We start from the raw sequence: 14,208 nt of genomic DNA on the forward strand, positions 1-14,208 counted from the left end.
TCTGGTGTCTGACAGAGAGAGAGGCACATCACTCATGAGTATTGGCAGTTCCCTGTGTCCTTGTAGGAGCATCAAAGATATAACAGGAAGTAAGACAGACAGAAACAACAACAAGCTCAAAAGGAAAGATGGCTTTCAACAAGAGACATTTTTTTGCTTTGAATCAGAAGGGGTACCAGGGAATTGAGGGAAATAAATCTTTTGGGAATGTCCCAGTTTTGGCAGGACTGTCTGAGCACTTAGTATTCAAAAGACATGACGTCATGATGTTAGCCCACAACAAACTTGTGATAAAGCATACTGTAGAGTAGAGTCCAAGTCTACTCATCATCTTTATCTGGAGATATACCGGCTGTGATGTCTACCCATGCTGTCTGGCCCAAAGAGATATATGCCAGAGAGATGTATACTGCACACATAACCCAGGAGGGACATACATCATCCAGGGCCGGAATAACGCGCAGGCTAAATATGGCTGCTGCCTAGGGGGACCCCACCTGCCAGGGGGCCCCCAGTTGGCCAAGAGGGGGGGAAAATCAATATAAGTCCAGAAATGCAACAAGATGCGGTATTGATAACTTTAGTCTGCCAAGTCAGATAGAGTTTTACATCTTATTAATACTCCTGTTGGGTTGGAATTGTGATGCCGTCCATGTAATTTCGTTACAAAATTTGCCTCCTGGGGGACTCCTGCAACCTGTAACCCAAGGCTTTCTTAATCCGGCCCCGACATCATCAGCATATGTATCATGACACAGGGAGACGCTGAGATGCCCCTGACCTTGGCAGCAATGTGTGTCTTTAATTGTAGCTGTGGCTGAATCCCCTCAGATCTTAATGAGTTTGCGGTCTTCTCTATACAGCACTAAGTGGACATCCATCGACAGCAATAAATTGCTTAGCAAATTGTTTTAACATACCACGGCTTATCAAGAATAGCTTTAGGCTGTAGCTCATTTCCAACATTCTGTATGTTGTTCACTTGCCTCTTGTTACCAATATGAGCTAGACCATATACAAAGATAACCTAGATAGGGCAAAGAACGCTCTCCTAAGAAATTACTGTAAATGTCTATTTTGTCAATGCTAGGCTTGAATTAAAACAACACGGACATAGACTTGGTAGCATTGTATGAAGTTGTTTAGGCCTATGACTTTTTGTCTTTACTATACCACATTCACTACCCAATTCAGACATGAATAGGTCATTTACATTTAGTAGCAGAAGTGGAGCAATCTTATTATTTTGCTGTATTATATATTCCAGTATTTCCATAATTCCATCAATTCCCAATAGTAACATTGGACAAATAATTGACGTACAAATTTCATACAATAGTGACATAACCCTGACATAACCTTCTAAAAACGCCAGTCACCCGAACACCATTAAATTGTATAAGTATATACAAGTAAAGTAAAAGATGATGAGGTGTAACCCTGACTTCTAAATTGCTCTAGCCTTGCTAGCGCTATGTGAGCAGCATGTCGTGCACTGTGTGAACTGAGGTGATTTAAGTGTTGAGATGATTTACTCTGTCCACTGCCAGGTGACACCCCCCCTCAATGTCCATGTACTACGTAAAGTACAGCAACCGTACATTCTGTACATACTTTGTGGATGTGACAGCGAGCTATTTTATTTGTTTATTAAAGGGACACTGTGCAGGAAATGGTCAAAAAAGGTACTGCAACTATGCTGCTCATTGAAACTGGGCGGCCTATTGCCAAATTTGATCTTTACATGAAAGTTTACTAAGTAATAAACAAATATTTTCTAGTATGATCCAAGTACAGTCATTTTTACAGCTAAAAATGGCTATTTTTGGAAATTCAAAATGGCGGACCATGGAGAAGATCCCCCTTTTCATGTATGAAAAATGCAATTTTTCCAGTCGTAATGAATACTTAGAATTTTATGCTGGTGGTAAGTATTCATGAAAAAGGTAACATTAGTGAATAGGCAGCATGAATTCTGCAAATGAACAACTAAAAATCTCACACAGTGTCCCTTTAAGTGTTGAGATTATTTACTCTGTCCACTGCACCACACTCAGCACACAGCCCCTCAGCGATTCAGACTAAGTCCAAGGCCTTGATCTCAATAAGCACAATCAAGCCATAGACTTTATTTTGGAAGGCAGTATGAATAAACCCTGTTGGGAGTCTGAGAAGTAAGAGATAAAAAAACAAACTATTGTGTCCGAGTTTGTTAATTAGCTTATCTTGGATGTGGGAAGCGTGAGGAAAAGGCAGCAGGTTAGCAGAGGGGGCCAGAGTCGAAAAAATATACAAATATCCAGTCAATTTGTCATGCCCCATTTTCAAACTGAAGGCCTTCTCTCCCAAAGCTAACTCGCTCAGGGTTAACATATTTTTGCAATGGAGAATACAGTGTGTATTCGTTACATTTTTTAAATGTAGAATTTCTTTTCTAACAAAGCTGGAATACCTGGAATAAAGCTGACTGACCTACCTTCAAAATCCAATCATTTTACAGTATAACATACAACTATTTAGTGTATGTTTTTGTAGACCAAAGACAAGCACAGCTGTCTTAGGTTATTCTGGCTCCACGCCAGTTTTGAATCATGCATGCACCCATCATCACACAAAGTATATTGCGAACTTTCCCCCCTTTCTACGGCTTTCACTGTTTAACATAGGCCGTCTGTCCTGTGCCGTCTCGAACTTGACACCTCTCCAACACGTGAGAGGTCATCGGATTCCCCAGTGCCTCAATCGAAACCAGATTCAGCTTACTGTTGTTTCCGTAGCTCAAGAGAACCCAGATCCAGCCTACCGTTGGTTCCAGCTCAGCTGTCGTTCAGCGTATACCATAATATCCGTCTGGCACTCGAAGACCACCTAAAATCTGGAAATATTTGTTGCTATCCTGTATGTCTGCAAAGGCCCCCATTGACAGGGGTGAGTGATGTGCAAGCAGTTAAAACCACAGACTGTGAAACAGATTGGCAGCACATGTCTGTCCAGTCCAGTCCAGTTTCAGACACAAGGACAACAGACGGGTGCTGAGAAATACTGATGACTAAGACAAATACGGTAAATTCTTTCATTGCTCTGTCTTCAAAAAAATAAATATACAGGCTGCTGTCTGTATTTTCATGTAGCACACTGAACTGCCTTAGTGTATGAAAATGTCCTAATGCAAATACAATAGTCGTGCCTTTTTTACATTACATTCGACTTAGTTGACGCTTCTATCCAAAGTAATGTTTCTCAACGGGGGCGGTATAGCCCCCTAGGGGACGTTGTGGAGCTGTAGGGGGGCGTTGAGAAGGATACAGCTGAAAGTGGTAGTGCTTAATTGGCATTAGTCCATTTATTTCTTTAAGACTAAGGGGGCCGTTGTCAGGCTTATGATGAGGCCAAGGGGGCATTTGTTCAAAAAAGATTGAGAACCACTGATCCAAAGTGATTTACAGTCATTACAGGGTAATGGGTAATGGCCTTGGAGGAATGTTAGCTTAGGTGCCGTGCTCAAGGGCACTTCAACCATGGATGGTATTAGCCTGGTTTTACCAGACCATATTAATTACTTCGTAATTCATTTTAGGTTTGGATAATCGGTGCCCTGGAACACTTGAGTGGGAGGAGTGAGCTCAGTTCTGGTATGAAATGAGCACTGACCAATCGCTGACAGTTGACGTTCATGACGTTTGTTATTATGCTCCCAGGTGTGTTCGCTTATTGGCCGGTAACAACCGGTCGTCTGGAAATCGACTGAAAACCCTCCCCAGAGAAGCATCATCAGACCATTCGTGGATTAAGAAGTAATTCAAAATGCATGGTCTGGCCTGTCAGGCTAGGATAGTATGGGACTCGAACTCGACCAACTACCTAAACGTTAGGCCCCAGCTGCCTGACCTGGATTCTAGTCTTAATATCACCAATATTTCTTTTTTACTTTGTTAAAGAAAATGACGAGAGTCAAACCGTCATGCAAGTGATTTTTATTTTTTCGGCAGACACGAGTCTAAACCAGTAACAGAAGGGCACATACATGCACACAACTGAATACGTACACAACTGATGCAATAGAAAATGTGAGTGATGCAACAGTGTTTCTTGTATAGCCCGGAGAAGTGCTGTACATACAGTATATTAGTGACAGAGGCTACAAGTCAGTGTATTATTTGTGAAGTCACTAGCAACAAACTAGAATGTGAAAAGCAGGAAGTTACGCCCTGCCGTGGCCAACCGGTAGGGCACTCGTCTACCATGCGGCTGACCCAGGTTCGATTTCCGGCCCGGGTCAATTGCCGACCCTTCCCCGTCTATCTACCCATTCGCTTCCTGTCCACCTCTAACACTGTCCTATCATCTATAAAGTCGTAAAGACCAAAACACATCTTTAAAAAAAAAAAACAGGAAGTTGAGTTCAGCTCTCACCCCACTCCTCGCAGCTGGCCCCATTGCCCAGGCATGTGCAGAGCATCTGCTTGTTGCCCTGGCTACGGATCCAACGCATGCCCAGGGCGTAGGCCGTGCCTGAGTCAGTCACGCAGGAGTCCTCCAACGCCACCTCGGGACCAGGAACCATCGGCTGGAACACTGCCGGCTGGATGTTGGAGACCACACGAGAACCGGTACCTGTCGGAGAGAGAGAGAGAGAGAGAGAGAGAAATGATCACACACAAGAACCGGTACCTGGAAGAATGAGAGAGAGAGAGAGAGAGAGAGAGAGAGAGAGAGAGAGAGAGAGAGAGAGAGAGAGAGAGAGACACACACACACACACAAGTTCAAGTCTGTAAGCACACAGGTGCTGTGGGGCTGCCTGGGAACTCCTTCACCCTAAGTGGGAAGAGAGGTGTCAAATGTCAAAGGTCAAAGTTCGAATGTGTCGAATCAGTGCTCACCCAGTCCGCTGGTGTGAAGCGAGGCGTGCCTCTCGCACTTCCACTCTCCGCGCCCGTTACCCGTGCACAGGCACTGCAGCACGTTGCCACGCGCGTCCGTCTTGCTCCATGTGTCACCGATGCGGTAGGACGAACGGGTGTCCTGGTCATTACAGCGGTCTTGGGGGGGGGGGGGGGGGGGGGGGGAGAGAGACAGACAGACAGACAGACAAGGAGAAAAAGAATTACCAATTTGTAAAGTATCCAACTCAATAAGCGTCATATTCTACATTCAAATCCAATTGATGGCCTCAAAATGTTCTATCATTATGGTAGAAAAATGGCGAAAAGTCCACAGTGGAAATAAACAGTAAAACTAAAGCGTGCTCCGCTTACTCACACCTTGGTTTCACAACATCCATGCCTCCAACAACAAACAAACAAACAAACAAACCAACAACAGAAAACAAATAAACCAACAACAGAAACTCAAATTACTTTGCAAAAAGAAGAAAAACAATTAAAGAACAACAACTCAAAGAGCTTCACTATAAACTGAAGACGAAGGGGGGGAAAAAAACTCCTGGGGCCTCATTTATCAAGTGTTCTTAGGCACAGATCTGTGCGTAAAGCGTGCGCGCGATCATTCCTGAGCAAAGTGTGGGATTTATGAACATGTACTTGAACGTAGAAATGTGCCTAAATTTACGCACACCTCAGACCATGCGTGCGAGTGGAAAAAACATGAAATTGCAAATAATATTGACCGTGCAAGGTACCCTTTGCATTGAATGGCAATTGAGTATGACAGTGTGCTATTTTACAGTGTTTCCGTCCGTGTGTGTCTCCTTCTTTTACTTATTTTGAAACACTGTCCTCCTCCTGTCGAAAGCACCTCCACTTCTGCCGCGGATATGTTTCTATGCTCCAACCGTATCTCACTCATTTCGTGAAGTATTCACGAAAAATAATAGATTCATTTTCGTGGTGCATTCACGTTATTGCCCATTTTTCGTGGTTGGATAACCATAGCAGCAGTGGGGCAATTCAAGTGAATAGGCAGCGTTTCGTTGCCCTACTACGAAAAACGGGCAATAACGTGAATGCACCACGAAAAATAATCTATTTTTTTCGTGAAGACTTTACGAAAGGCGTGAGATAGGGCTCTATCTCCGCACTTCCCGCCAGTGCTTCGACTGGCGCGTGTGTCCGCGTGTGTTCATGTGTGTCCAAACAGGGTGGCGCCTTCGAATTAGCATGGCATTTGAATATATTTTAATACCATATATGGTTACTTGGAGGCGTTTCGGGATGCAAATTACCCCGAATGCGCGCGTGCACCGTGATTTGGAAGGTGTAGGATTTATCATGGAGATGTGTGCGTAGGAGCAGCCAACGCACGTTTGATAAATCCCGATTTTTCTGTACTTGCGACCATTCTATATTTCACTCGTAGGACACAATTTAGAATGCATTCTACGAACTGATGATAAATGAGGCCCCTGGTATACCAGCATACCTTCCTGACCTCTTCTAGAACTCCAGAATAGAGTTGGCATTGCACCACGGCGGCAATTAAAAAGGCTGAGCTGCTCGCTTAGCTGAACACTTTCACTGCCATTTAAGCAGCCGCAAGTACACAAGTGTTTCCCCTGCACTCTCCATCTCCGCATACGACACAGCATCCAACCCTCCGCCTAGCTATGCAAGTGGATATAAATGGTACATTTTCCTAGCCATTTAAACAGGCATAAGTATACTCAAGTGTTTCCCCTGCTCTCCCAGCCTCTGCATAAGATCCAGCAAACACTCGAAGCCCAGCAACCAGCCAACCGCCCAGCCATGCCAATGGATTTAAAATGGTACACTTTCACCGCCATTAGACAGCTTTGAGCACACAAGTGTTTCTCCTGCTGTCCCTGCATAAGATCCAGCCTACACTGCAGCAACTCAGCTCCAGTCAACGTGCCACTTCATTCCTGTCCAGTCACTTAGCCGAACACTTTCACCGCCATATAAACAGCCAGAAGTACAAGTAAGTGTGTACCTACTAACTCATAAGTGTTTCCCCTTCTCTTCCGGTCTCTGCATAAGACCCAGCCAAAGCACCACCCCAGCATCCAAACAACGGTCAGTCCAGCCAGTGAATTTAAACTGTACACCTCCACCACCATTAGCTGCGAGCAGAGCTCTAAATTAGCACCTGCCAACCAGCCAAATGCTGGTGAAAATTCAGTTTGACTGTTAGAAAAGAAACCCTACCAGCCACTTTGAGTCATTAGTAAATGTGTGTTCGCCTGTTAGGCTGGTAAAAGATTAAAATCTACTAGCCATTTTTGGCTGGTGATGTGAAAAAAGTTAAAAGTGAAATTTAAGAAGTGTTTCCCCCTTGGTCTCCCTACCCAAGACCCCACCAATACACCAGGGGCCTATACTAAGAAGCTGGTTCAGGAGTAAACCAGGTTAAGATAAGAGGTAAATCAGCTAAATAAAAGAGCCTGGAGTCCTCATTTTCTCCTTAACCAACTTCTTTGTACACCCCTCAGCCCAGCACAGCCATCATGCCCAGCACAGTCATCATAACCAGCCCAGTAGCCACCTAGCCCAGACCAGCCATTCCCGCCACACCAGCTCAGTCATGCAGTGGATATAAACGCTAGACATAAAGTATACAAGTGTTGCCTCCACTCTCTCTGCTAAGACCAGCCATCCACATCACTCCAACCATCAACCTAGCCCAGCACACGCACCCCACCCAGCCCAGCCCAGCCATGCCAATGAACACCACAGTCTAGTCATCCACCCCCAACAACCAGCCCAGCCACACACAACCTCCACCATACTCTGTCATACTCCACCATTCCCACCACCGCTGCCCAACATTAACAGTGGATTAAAAAAAAAGTCAACACACTGCCCCAGCCCACTATCATATCAGCTCAGACCAACACACCACCTTACCAGAGATTCTAGGAGTCTTATCCACTCCCTCTGAACCTACCCATCTGTGTTGCCAGCCAGTTGATTTAAGGTACAGCTGGACAGCCACAAGTAAGCCTCCTGTATGTGTGGGGACACCGTGTCTCAGTGGGCTAAATCACCATGTCATAGATCTGAGGTCATTTCCCCATCCTTCCCCAGCTCTCTCCTACTTGTTTCCCATCACTCACTCACTCACTCACAATGACCCACCCCAATAAATGATTAAAAATAAGGCATAAAAATGTTTTCAAAAAGTATGCAAGCATTTCAAGTACTCTGCCAGAATAAGACCAGGGCCCTATACTAAGAAGATGGTTCAGAAGTAAACCAGATTAAGTTAACATGTAAACTATCTAATTGAAAATGAGGACTCCAGGCTCTTGACGATTTACCTCTTAAATTAACCTGGTTTACTCCTGAATCAGCTTCTTAGTACAGGCCCCAGGCTACATCACAGCCTTGCCAGCTGTCTCAATCTCCAAATCCAGCTGTGGCACCAGTGGACAAAGTAACAGCTTACATCTTGCTACATACTTCACAGGGTTTCCCATACCACTTGACAAACCAATGTTCTGCTTGGTTCTACACACCGGGTTCAGCCACTGCTGCCAACAGACTGTACAACATGAAAAAGTTTCCCCTGCCCAACACACATTAACACCAACAACACTCCAGCCAACACCCCATCCATGCACAACACACACAGCGGCATAGTAGAACACTTACAGCATACAGTAACAAAAGCCTTACCAGCCAACATTCCAGGCGTGCACACACACACCCACACACACACACAAACCACATGGCCACACACAACCAAATGCCAGTGAAAGTGACGCACCCACTGACCTCTGCCAAGCAGGTGACCCACCCACTGACCTCTGCCATCCAGCCCACACACACACACACACACACACTCACACGGTTCTGACTCCGACTTACTTCTGGATGTGCAGGTGATGCGGCCGCTACCCTCTCCGAGACAGGTGCAGTCCACGATCATCCAGCCCTGGTAGGGCTTCTCCCACGTCTCCCCCACCAGGTAGGAGGTGCCTGCAGTGTTGTCGTAGCAACGCTCGGCTGCACACAAATGTAAACAAACAATAGACAGACAATCAACACTCACATGGGAATACTGTATGCAGACATGAAGGACTTAAAACAACCATTAACAGATCTCTCTCTCTCTCTCTCTCTCTCTCTCTCTCTCTCTCTCTCTCTCTCTCTCTCTCTCTCTCTCTCTCTCTCTCTCTCTCTCTCTCTCTCTCTCTCTCTCTCTCTCTCTCTCTCTCTCTCTCTCTCTCTCTCTCTCTGCATAAAAACACAGCCAGGCTCTGGACCACACATTACGATGTGCATGTGATGATTTGCAGACACCTCCTTGACAAGCTTGGAACACACACACACACGCACACGCACGCACACACGCACGCACACACGCACGCACACACGCACGCACACACGCACGCACACACGCACGCACGCACGCACACACGCACACACGCACACACGCACACACACACACACTCCCCTCAGCTCCCATAAGGGCACCACCCGGCGACCCGCCCACCCCCTGCAGCTGACCCGCCAGATGTACAGTATTTCTTCCCTCCCTGCCCCACTCCTCCTCCACACTCACTCCCGCAACTCACTCACCCACGGGCTTGCAGGTCCACTCCCCCTTGCCGTTTCCGAGACACACGCACTCCAGCATGTAGTTCCCCGTGTCGTGTGGCCTCCTCCAGGTGTCCCCGATCTTGTAGGAGTTCCCTCCTTCGTGGCAGCGGTCTGTGGGAGAGAGGGGGGGGGAAGAGAGAGAGAGGATGGGAGTTTTAAGGCGAGGTCGGTTTGTTGGTTGGACGGTCGTGATGGATGACGTTGAATCGTCTGTTGCAGAGCCATCTAATATCAGAGTTACGCCACTCCCATAGACCTCTATGGACCAATCTTTCCACAGCAATGGCGGCTCTCATGGAGCCTCACGGAGCGTTAACATGGAAATCCCCATTGACTTTAGTTCTATTAGAAGTTACTTAGTTCCAGGAGGTGGCCGTAGAACACAGAAAATGTGGTAAAGGTAATGTAATTTGTTTGTACTTAAGCTTTGTTTGGTATGTGATGGTTCTGTGTTAGTTTCCAACGAACAGAAGTTTACTGTTAAGAAACATTTTAATCTACGCGAATCACATCACCAACCGACTTCCTGGTCCCCGGTTTGCGCAACTCTGTTATTAGATGGCTCTGGTCTGTTGCGCGGATCTGCTTGTGCGTAATTATGTGCGTAATGTGGTAATATCGTATGCTCTGCAGGCACAGCGCCCTACGTTGCACAGTCTCGAGATGAGAGATACTCACTCGCAATGGTGCAGCTGATTTTTCCTCGCCCGGAGCCGATGCACGTGCAGTCCCAGATCATCCCATCCTTGGGTCTCTCGTACGTCTCGCCGACCTTGTAGGAACGCGAGTTGACTTTGTCGTAGCATGTCTCCTCGGCTGATCCAGCAACAGAGAGAGAGAAACGCGTCTTTAACACCCCCACGATGACACTCGCCTTGAAATCCACACCTCGACAGGTGATAAAGCAGTTATGTCTTAGTCGCGAAAAGTCAAAGTAACTTTGATGACTTTTGAGGTGCCAAACATTATAACGATTATCTCCAAACGACCTCTTGGAACTTGTGAGTGGGCACACAAGGAATCAACATACAGGAGAGCAGACCAAAGTAGCCTAGCCGCCAGTCTGCAATCAGAATTTTACGCATACAAGACAGAACAGCCAAATGCAATGCAATGTGCGCGACAACTCACCTTCGGGCTTTGTTTTACACTTAATTCCACCAACTCCGTGGCATGTGCATATGAGCATGCTTCCCAGGTAGGACCGTTCAAACTGTTCGTTAATTCCATAAAATTGTCCATTTTCAATGCAGCCCTCTGTCAACCAAAATATACATAATTTAGCTGTAGGCCTACATTATACAACACATAAACAAATGACTAGTGACAGATCATACCCAATCATATCATCAAGCATAGGCATATCCATATTATTTCAGAAATACAGAAGGAAAACGCATAAGTGGCACTAAAAGTTTTTTCGCCCCAGGTTATCACAAACGATGTCAAATATGCCAATGAATCACTTTACTGTAAGGGGGAAATACCTGTGGCGTTCTATCAGTTGATTCCTTAAATACCAAAAGTCACGAGAAACCACAAATATTGTTCTTTTCCAACTATTTATGGTTTGTGGGAAAGTGCTCAGCTGACAGACCGTTGTCAGAATCCTCACTTCAGTTAAAAACCTGACCACCGCTCCCGCGCCAGTCATGCACCCACCTTGAGACACCGATGATACCACTGGCGCGCTCCCCCCGGCCGGATAGATCTCCTGTGCTTGCCTCCTGGATTTCCCGGTGCCCTTTGGCAAACCGTTTACAGCAACTCCTCCGATGAGGAGGACAGCCAGCACCCTTGTCACAGGGCTACTGGACATCGTGATACAGTTTTAAAACAATTACAGGTAGAAAGGCAAAGCCAGAGATTTACACACGTTTTCTTTTTTTCTCCTCTCTCACTGCAGTTGCCCTTTCTGCGGAGGCACAAATTTCGGGGACAGGAGAATTTAGGTGCTGCTGCCTCTCTGCATGCAGACGGTGCCTCTATGCTATCCCAGCCTCTCTCCCACTTTTTTGCTCTTTCCCCGCCCTTGGAGCACCTAGCTCATTTCGAGTGGGGAGCGTTTTATTTGAGAAGGCTATACGACATTCCCTCGGAGGAGGGACTTTCGCGTCAAAATGGGCATGCCGCAGGCGCAAGGCTCTCTTCTGTGCCAGAGAGCCTAGAATTTCACCCCCTCTCGAGTGTAAATTAGACCGTGATTCATCATCATCGTCACCATCTCTTATTGCGAAAAATATTCGGTTTGTGTCTTGCTTGCAAAGATAGGCATATGTTTACCCAATGCGTAAAAGTCGGATATTTAACAAAAACTTAAATTTTGGGCACAAATGGCACTGATAGGTTAGCGAGATTCTTGGGGTTAAAACTTATACAATGTTTTTGTCTTTTTTTCCCCCACCTCACTTGCCTGCGGGAGTAATTGTTGGGCGCAGGACAAGGGGAAAGCTGGAACTGGCAACGTTTCATGACCTTGTCCAGGCAATCAGAAACAGATGCGGCAGACCTATTGTTTACCTTTTGCAGGACTCTCCTCTCCCTATAGCGAAGATTCCGTTACAAAAGACTCAGTACAACAAAACGATAGTACTCAAGCCAGCCGGTTTGATGACTGTGTAGACGACAGCATGGCCTCGTCGATAAGCAATTAACGCGTGAATATATTCGCTTAATGGAGAACACGCTGTGAGAAAGGCTCACACTAGTAGTCTACAGCCCCCTCTCTCTCTTTCCGCAGACTGCTGTGCTCTCTATCTTACATACGAAACCAATTAGCCGACCGGGGCTGAAACTCTACCCCCGGTCTCCACAGCAGGAAAGATAAAGACAATCAGTTGAGGAGTATAACACGTTGTAAATATGGGATAGCGGCGCCTTGTTAGTGGTAGGAGGTGAATTAGTTTAATGGAAAGCGTGCTAGGTCCATCATCTGCTTAAAATGGGAGCCCTTGACTTCTTAGCCGATTTGTCTTCGACTTTTGCACTGGTTCAAGTGAAAGTTTTTTGAATGACCACAATTCTGTTTAGGGACATTTCCCAAATGAGAGTGGCCAGAGAAAAAAACGTTGAAAACTGAAACGCTTTCTTTACAGTTGAGGGATTTCACAGACATATTCAATGAGGTCTGCTGCCAAATAGGCCTACCTTTCTCGGCCGAGTTCACCCACAGCCAGAGCCCCAGATTTGAGTTGTGGTCCCCCAGTGCAAACACTGCTCCACCACTTCCACACCGCACAAAGGCAAACACTAGCACTCATCCAATCAGCAGAAGGACTTGGTGAGAGAAAGGGGCTAGGGACCATGAACAAAATCTACAGCATAATAATACAAAGAGTGATGCTGTTTTTTGACTTTGAGTGCTGTAAGGGTGTCAGACTTATAGCCCAAGGATTACCAGTTTGATTCCCGACCCGCCAGATTTATTGAGAGAGTGATAAGATTGATTGATTGATATTGATTGAGAGATTTTTCCCATCTTCCTATGACCGAGGAGCCCTGAGCATGGTACCGTTGTGCCGCAATGCTCCCTTGGGGCATCAGTTGAGCTGCTTCGTTACATGGGTGAACCACAAAATGCAATTTTGTTGTGTGCAATCCAATGTGTGCCATGGAGTGCTGCCTGTCACAATAACAGCGGGAGTTCAGTGTGGTTTCACCTTCAATGTGCACTTTTCATGTGATGTCAAAACACCCTTGATTCAATGCATTCGCAGAAGCTGGTGACATTGACATAAACATGTACCGCTGTTTTCTATGGTCTTCCGCCTAAAACCAATAATCATTCATAACTGCGTCGCTAAAACAGAACGGAACTTGTTTGACGTCATTGCATCATTGCAAGAAAACAAGGCTAATTTGCACATTCCTCTGGGACTTTACTGGTAGCCTTCCTCCTTCAGGGCCCTTAAAGCTTTCCCATCTATCAGCTGGATCAGCGTTGCTTCCAGGGATGACATGCAGCAGTGACCTGGATGTTTAAAGACCCCCTGTCCATCTGACATCTGATCTCTGGCTTGTGTCTGTTTCCCAGTCGGCCTTATCTTCTCCCTTGGCCCTGCCCAGGGCTGGACTGGCATACTGGGCATTTTCCCGGTGGGCCCCTCACCCTCGTGGGCCCCTATTTTCAGAAATGTAAAAAAAAAACCTTTTTTGTTGAAAATAAGGCCCCCGAGGGTGCAGGGCCCACCAGTGAGTCAGTTCTGGGCCGCCAGTTATGAGGGGCCCCTTTAAGTCAAATCTGCATGGACCCTTTTTCTCCCCCAGTCCTGCCCTGGACCTGCCTTTCTTCAAGTGACTTCTTCTCGTCAGGCTCTCTGCCTGGGATGGAATGGGGGTAGCTTTTTTCCCAGGAGCTGAGCCATAACATTGAGAGGAGAGAAGGCAGGGCAGGGGAAGAGAGGACAGAGAAGTAAGGAAAGAGAAGTGGAAGACATGTGAGGAAGAGACGAAAGATGGGTCCCAGCATGTTAAAAGAGGAGAAAAGAGGGGAGGGTGAGAGAATAAGGTGAAAGAGGAGAGACAAGACATGAGTAGGAGCAGGAGTCTCCATCTGTCGAGAGAGGGGAGAAGGGGGCGGAGGAAGGAGAAGGAGAGAATTAGAGAATAGAAACAGAGAAGAGGCAGAGGAGAGGAAGAGGAGGCAAAGCAGAGGAAGAGGAAGACATGAGAGAAAGAGGGGAAAGAGGA

General features: G+C 46.4%; 1 protein-coding gene across 1 annotated transcript in view; it reads right to left on the reverse strand.

The window, feature by feature from the left end:
- Positions 1–11,566, reverse strand: part of fn1a (fibronectin 1a) — an 81,609-nt gene extending 70,043 nt beyond the window's left edge. Inside the window, exons 1-7 of the mRNA XM_063213853.1 lie at positions 11,182–11,566; positions 10,651–10,776; positions 10,198–10,335; positions 9,499–9,630; positions 8,785–8,922; positions 4,882–5,040; positions 4,414–4,614 (exon numbers count right to left, since the gene is read on the reverse strand). Of these exons, the coding sequence (XP_063069923.1) occupies positions 4,414–4,614; positions 4,882–5,040; positions 8,785–8,922; positions 9,499–9,630; positions 10,198–10,335; positions 10,651–10,776; positions 11,182–11,338 (1,051 nt within the window). The 5' untranslated portion in view covers positions 11,339–11,566. The remainder of the gene's footprint in view (positions 1–4,413; positions 4,615–4,881; positions 5,041–8,784; positions 8,923–9,498; positions 9,631–10,197; positions 10,336–10,650; positions 10,777–11,181) is intronic.
- Between the last annotated feature and the right edge of the window lie 2,642 nt (positions 11,567–14,208).

Source organism: Engraulis encrasicolus, chromosome 13 (assembly GCF_034702125.1).
Source record: "Engraulis encrasicolus isolate BLACKSEA-1 chromosome 13, IST_EnEncr_1.0, whole genome shotgun sequence".
NCBI lineage: Eukaryota > Metazoa > Chordata > Actinopteri > Clupeiformes > Engraulidae > Engraulis > Engraulis encrasicolus.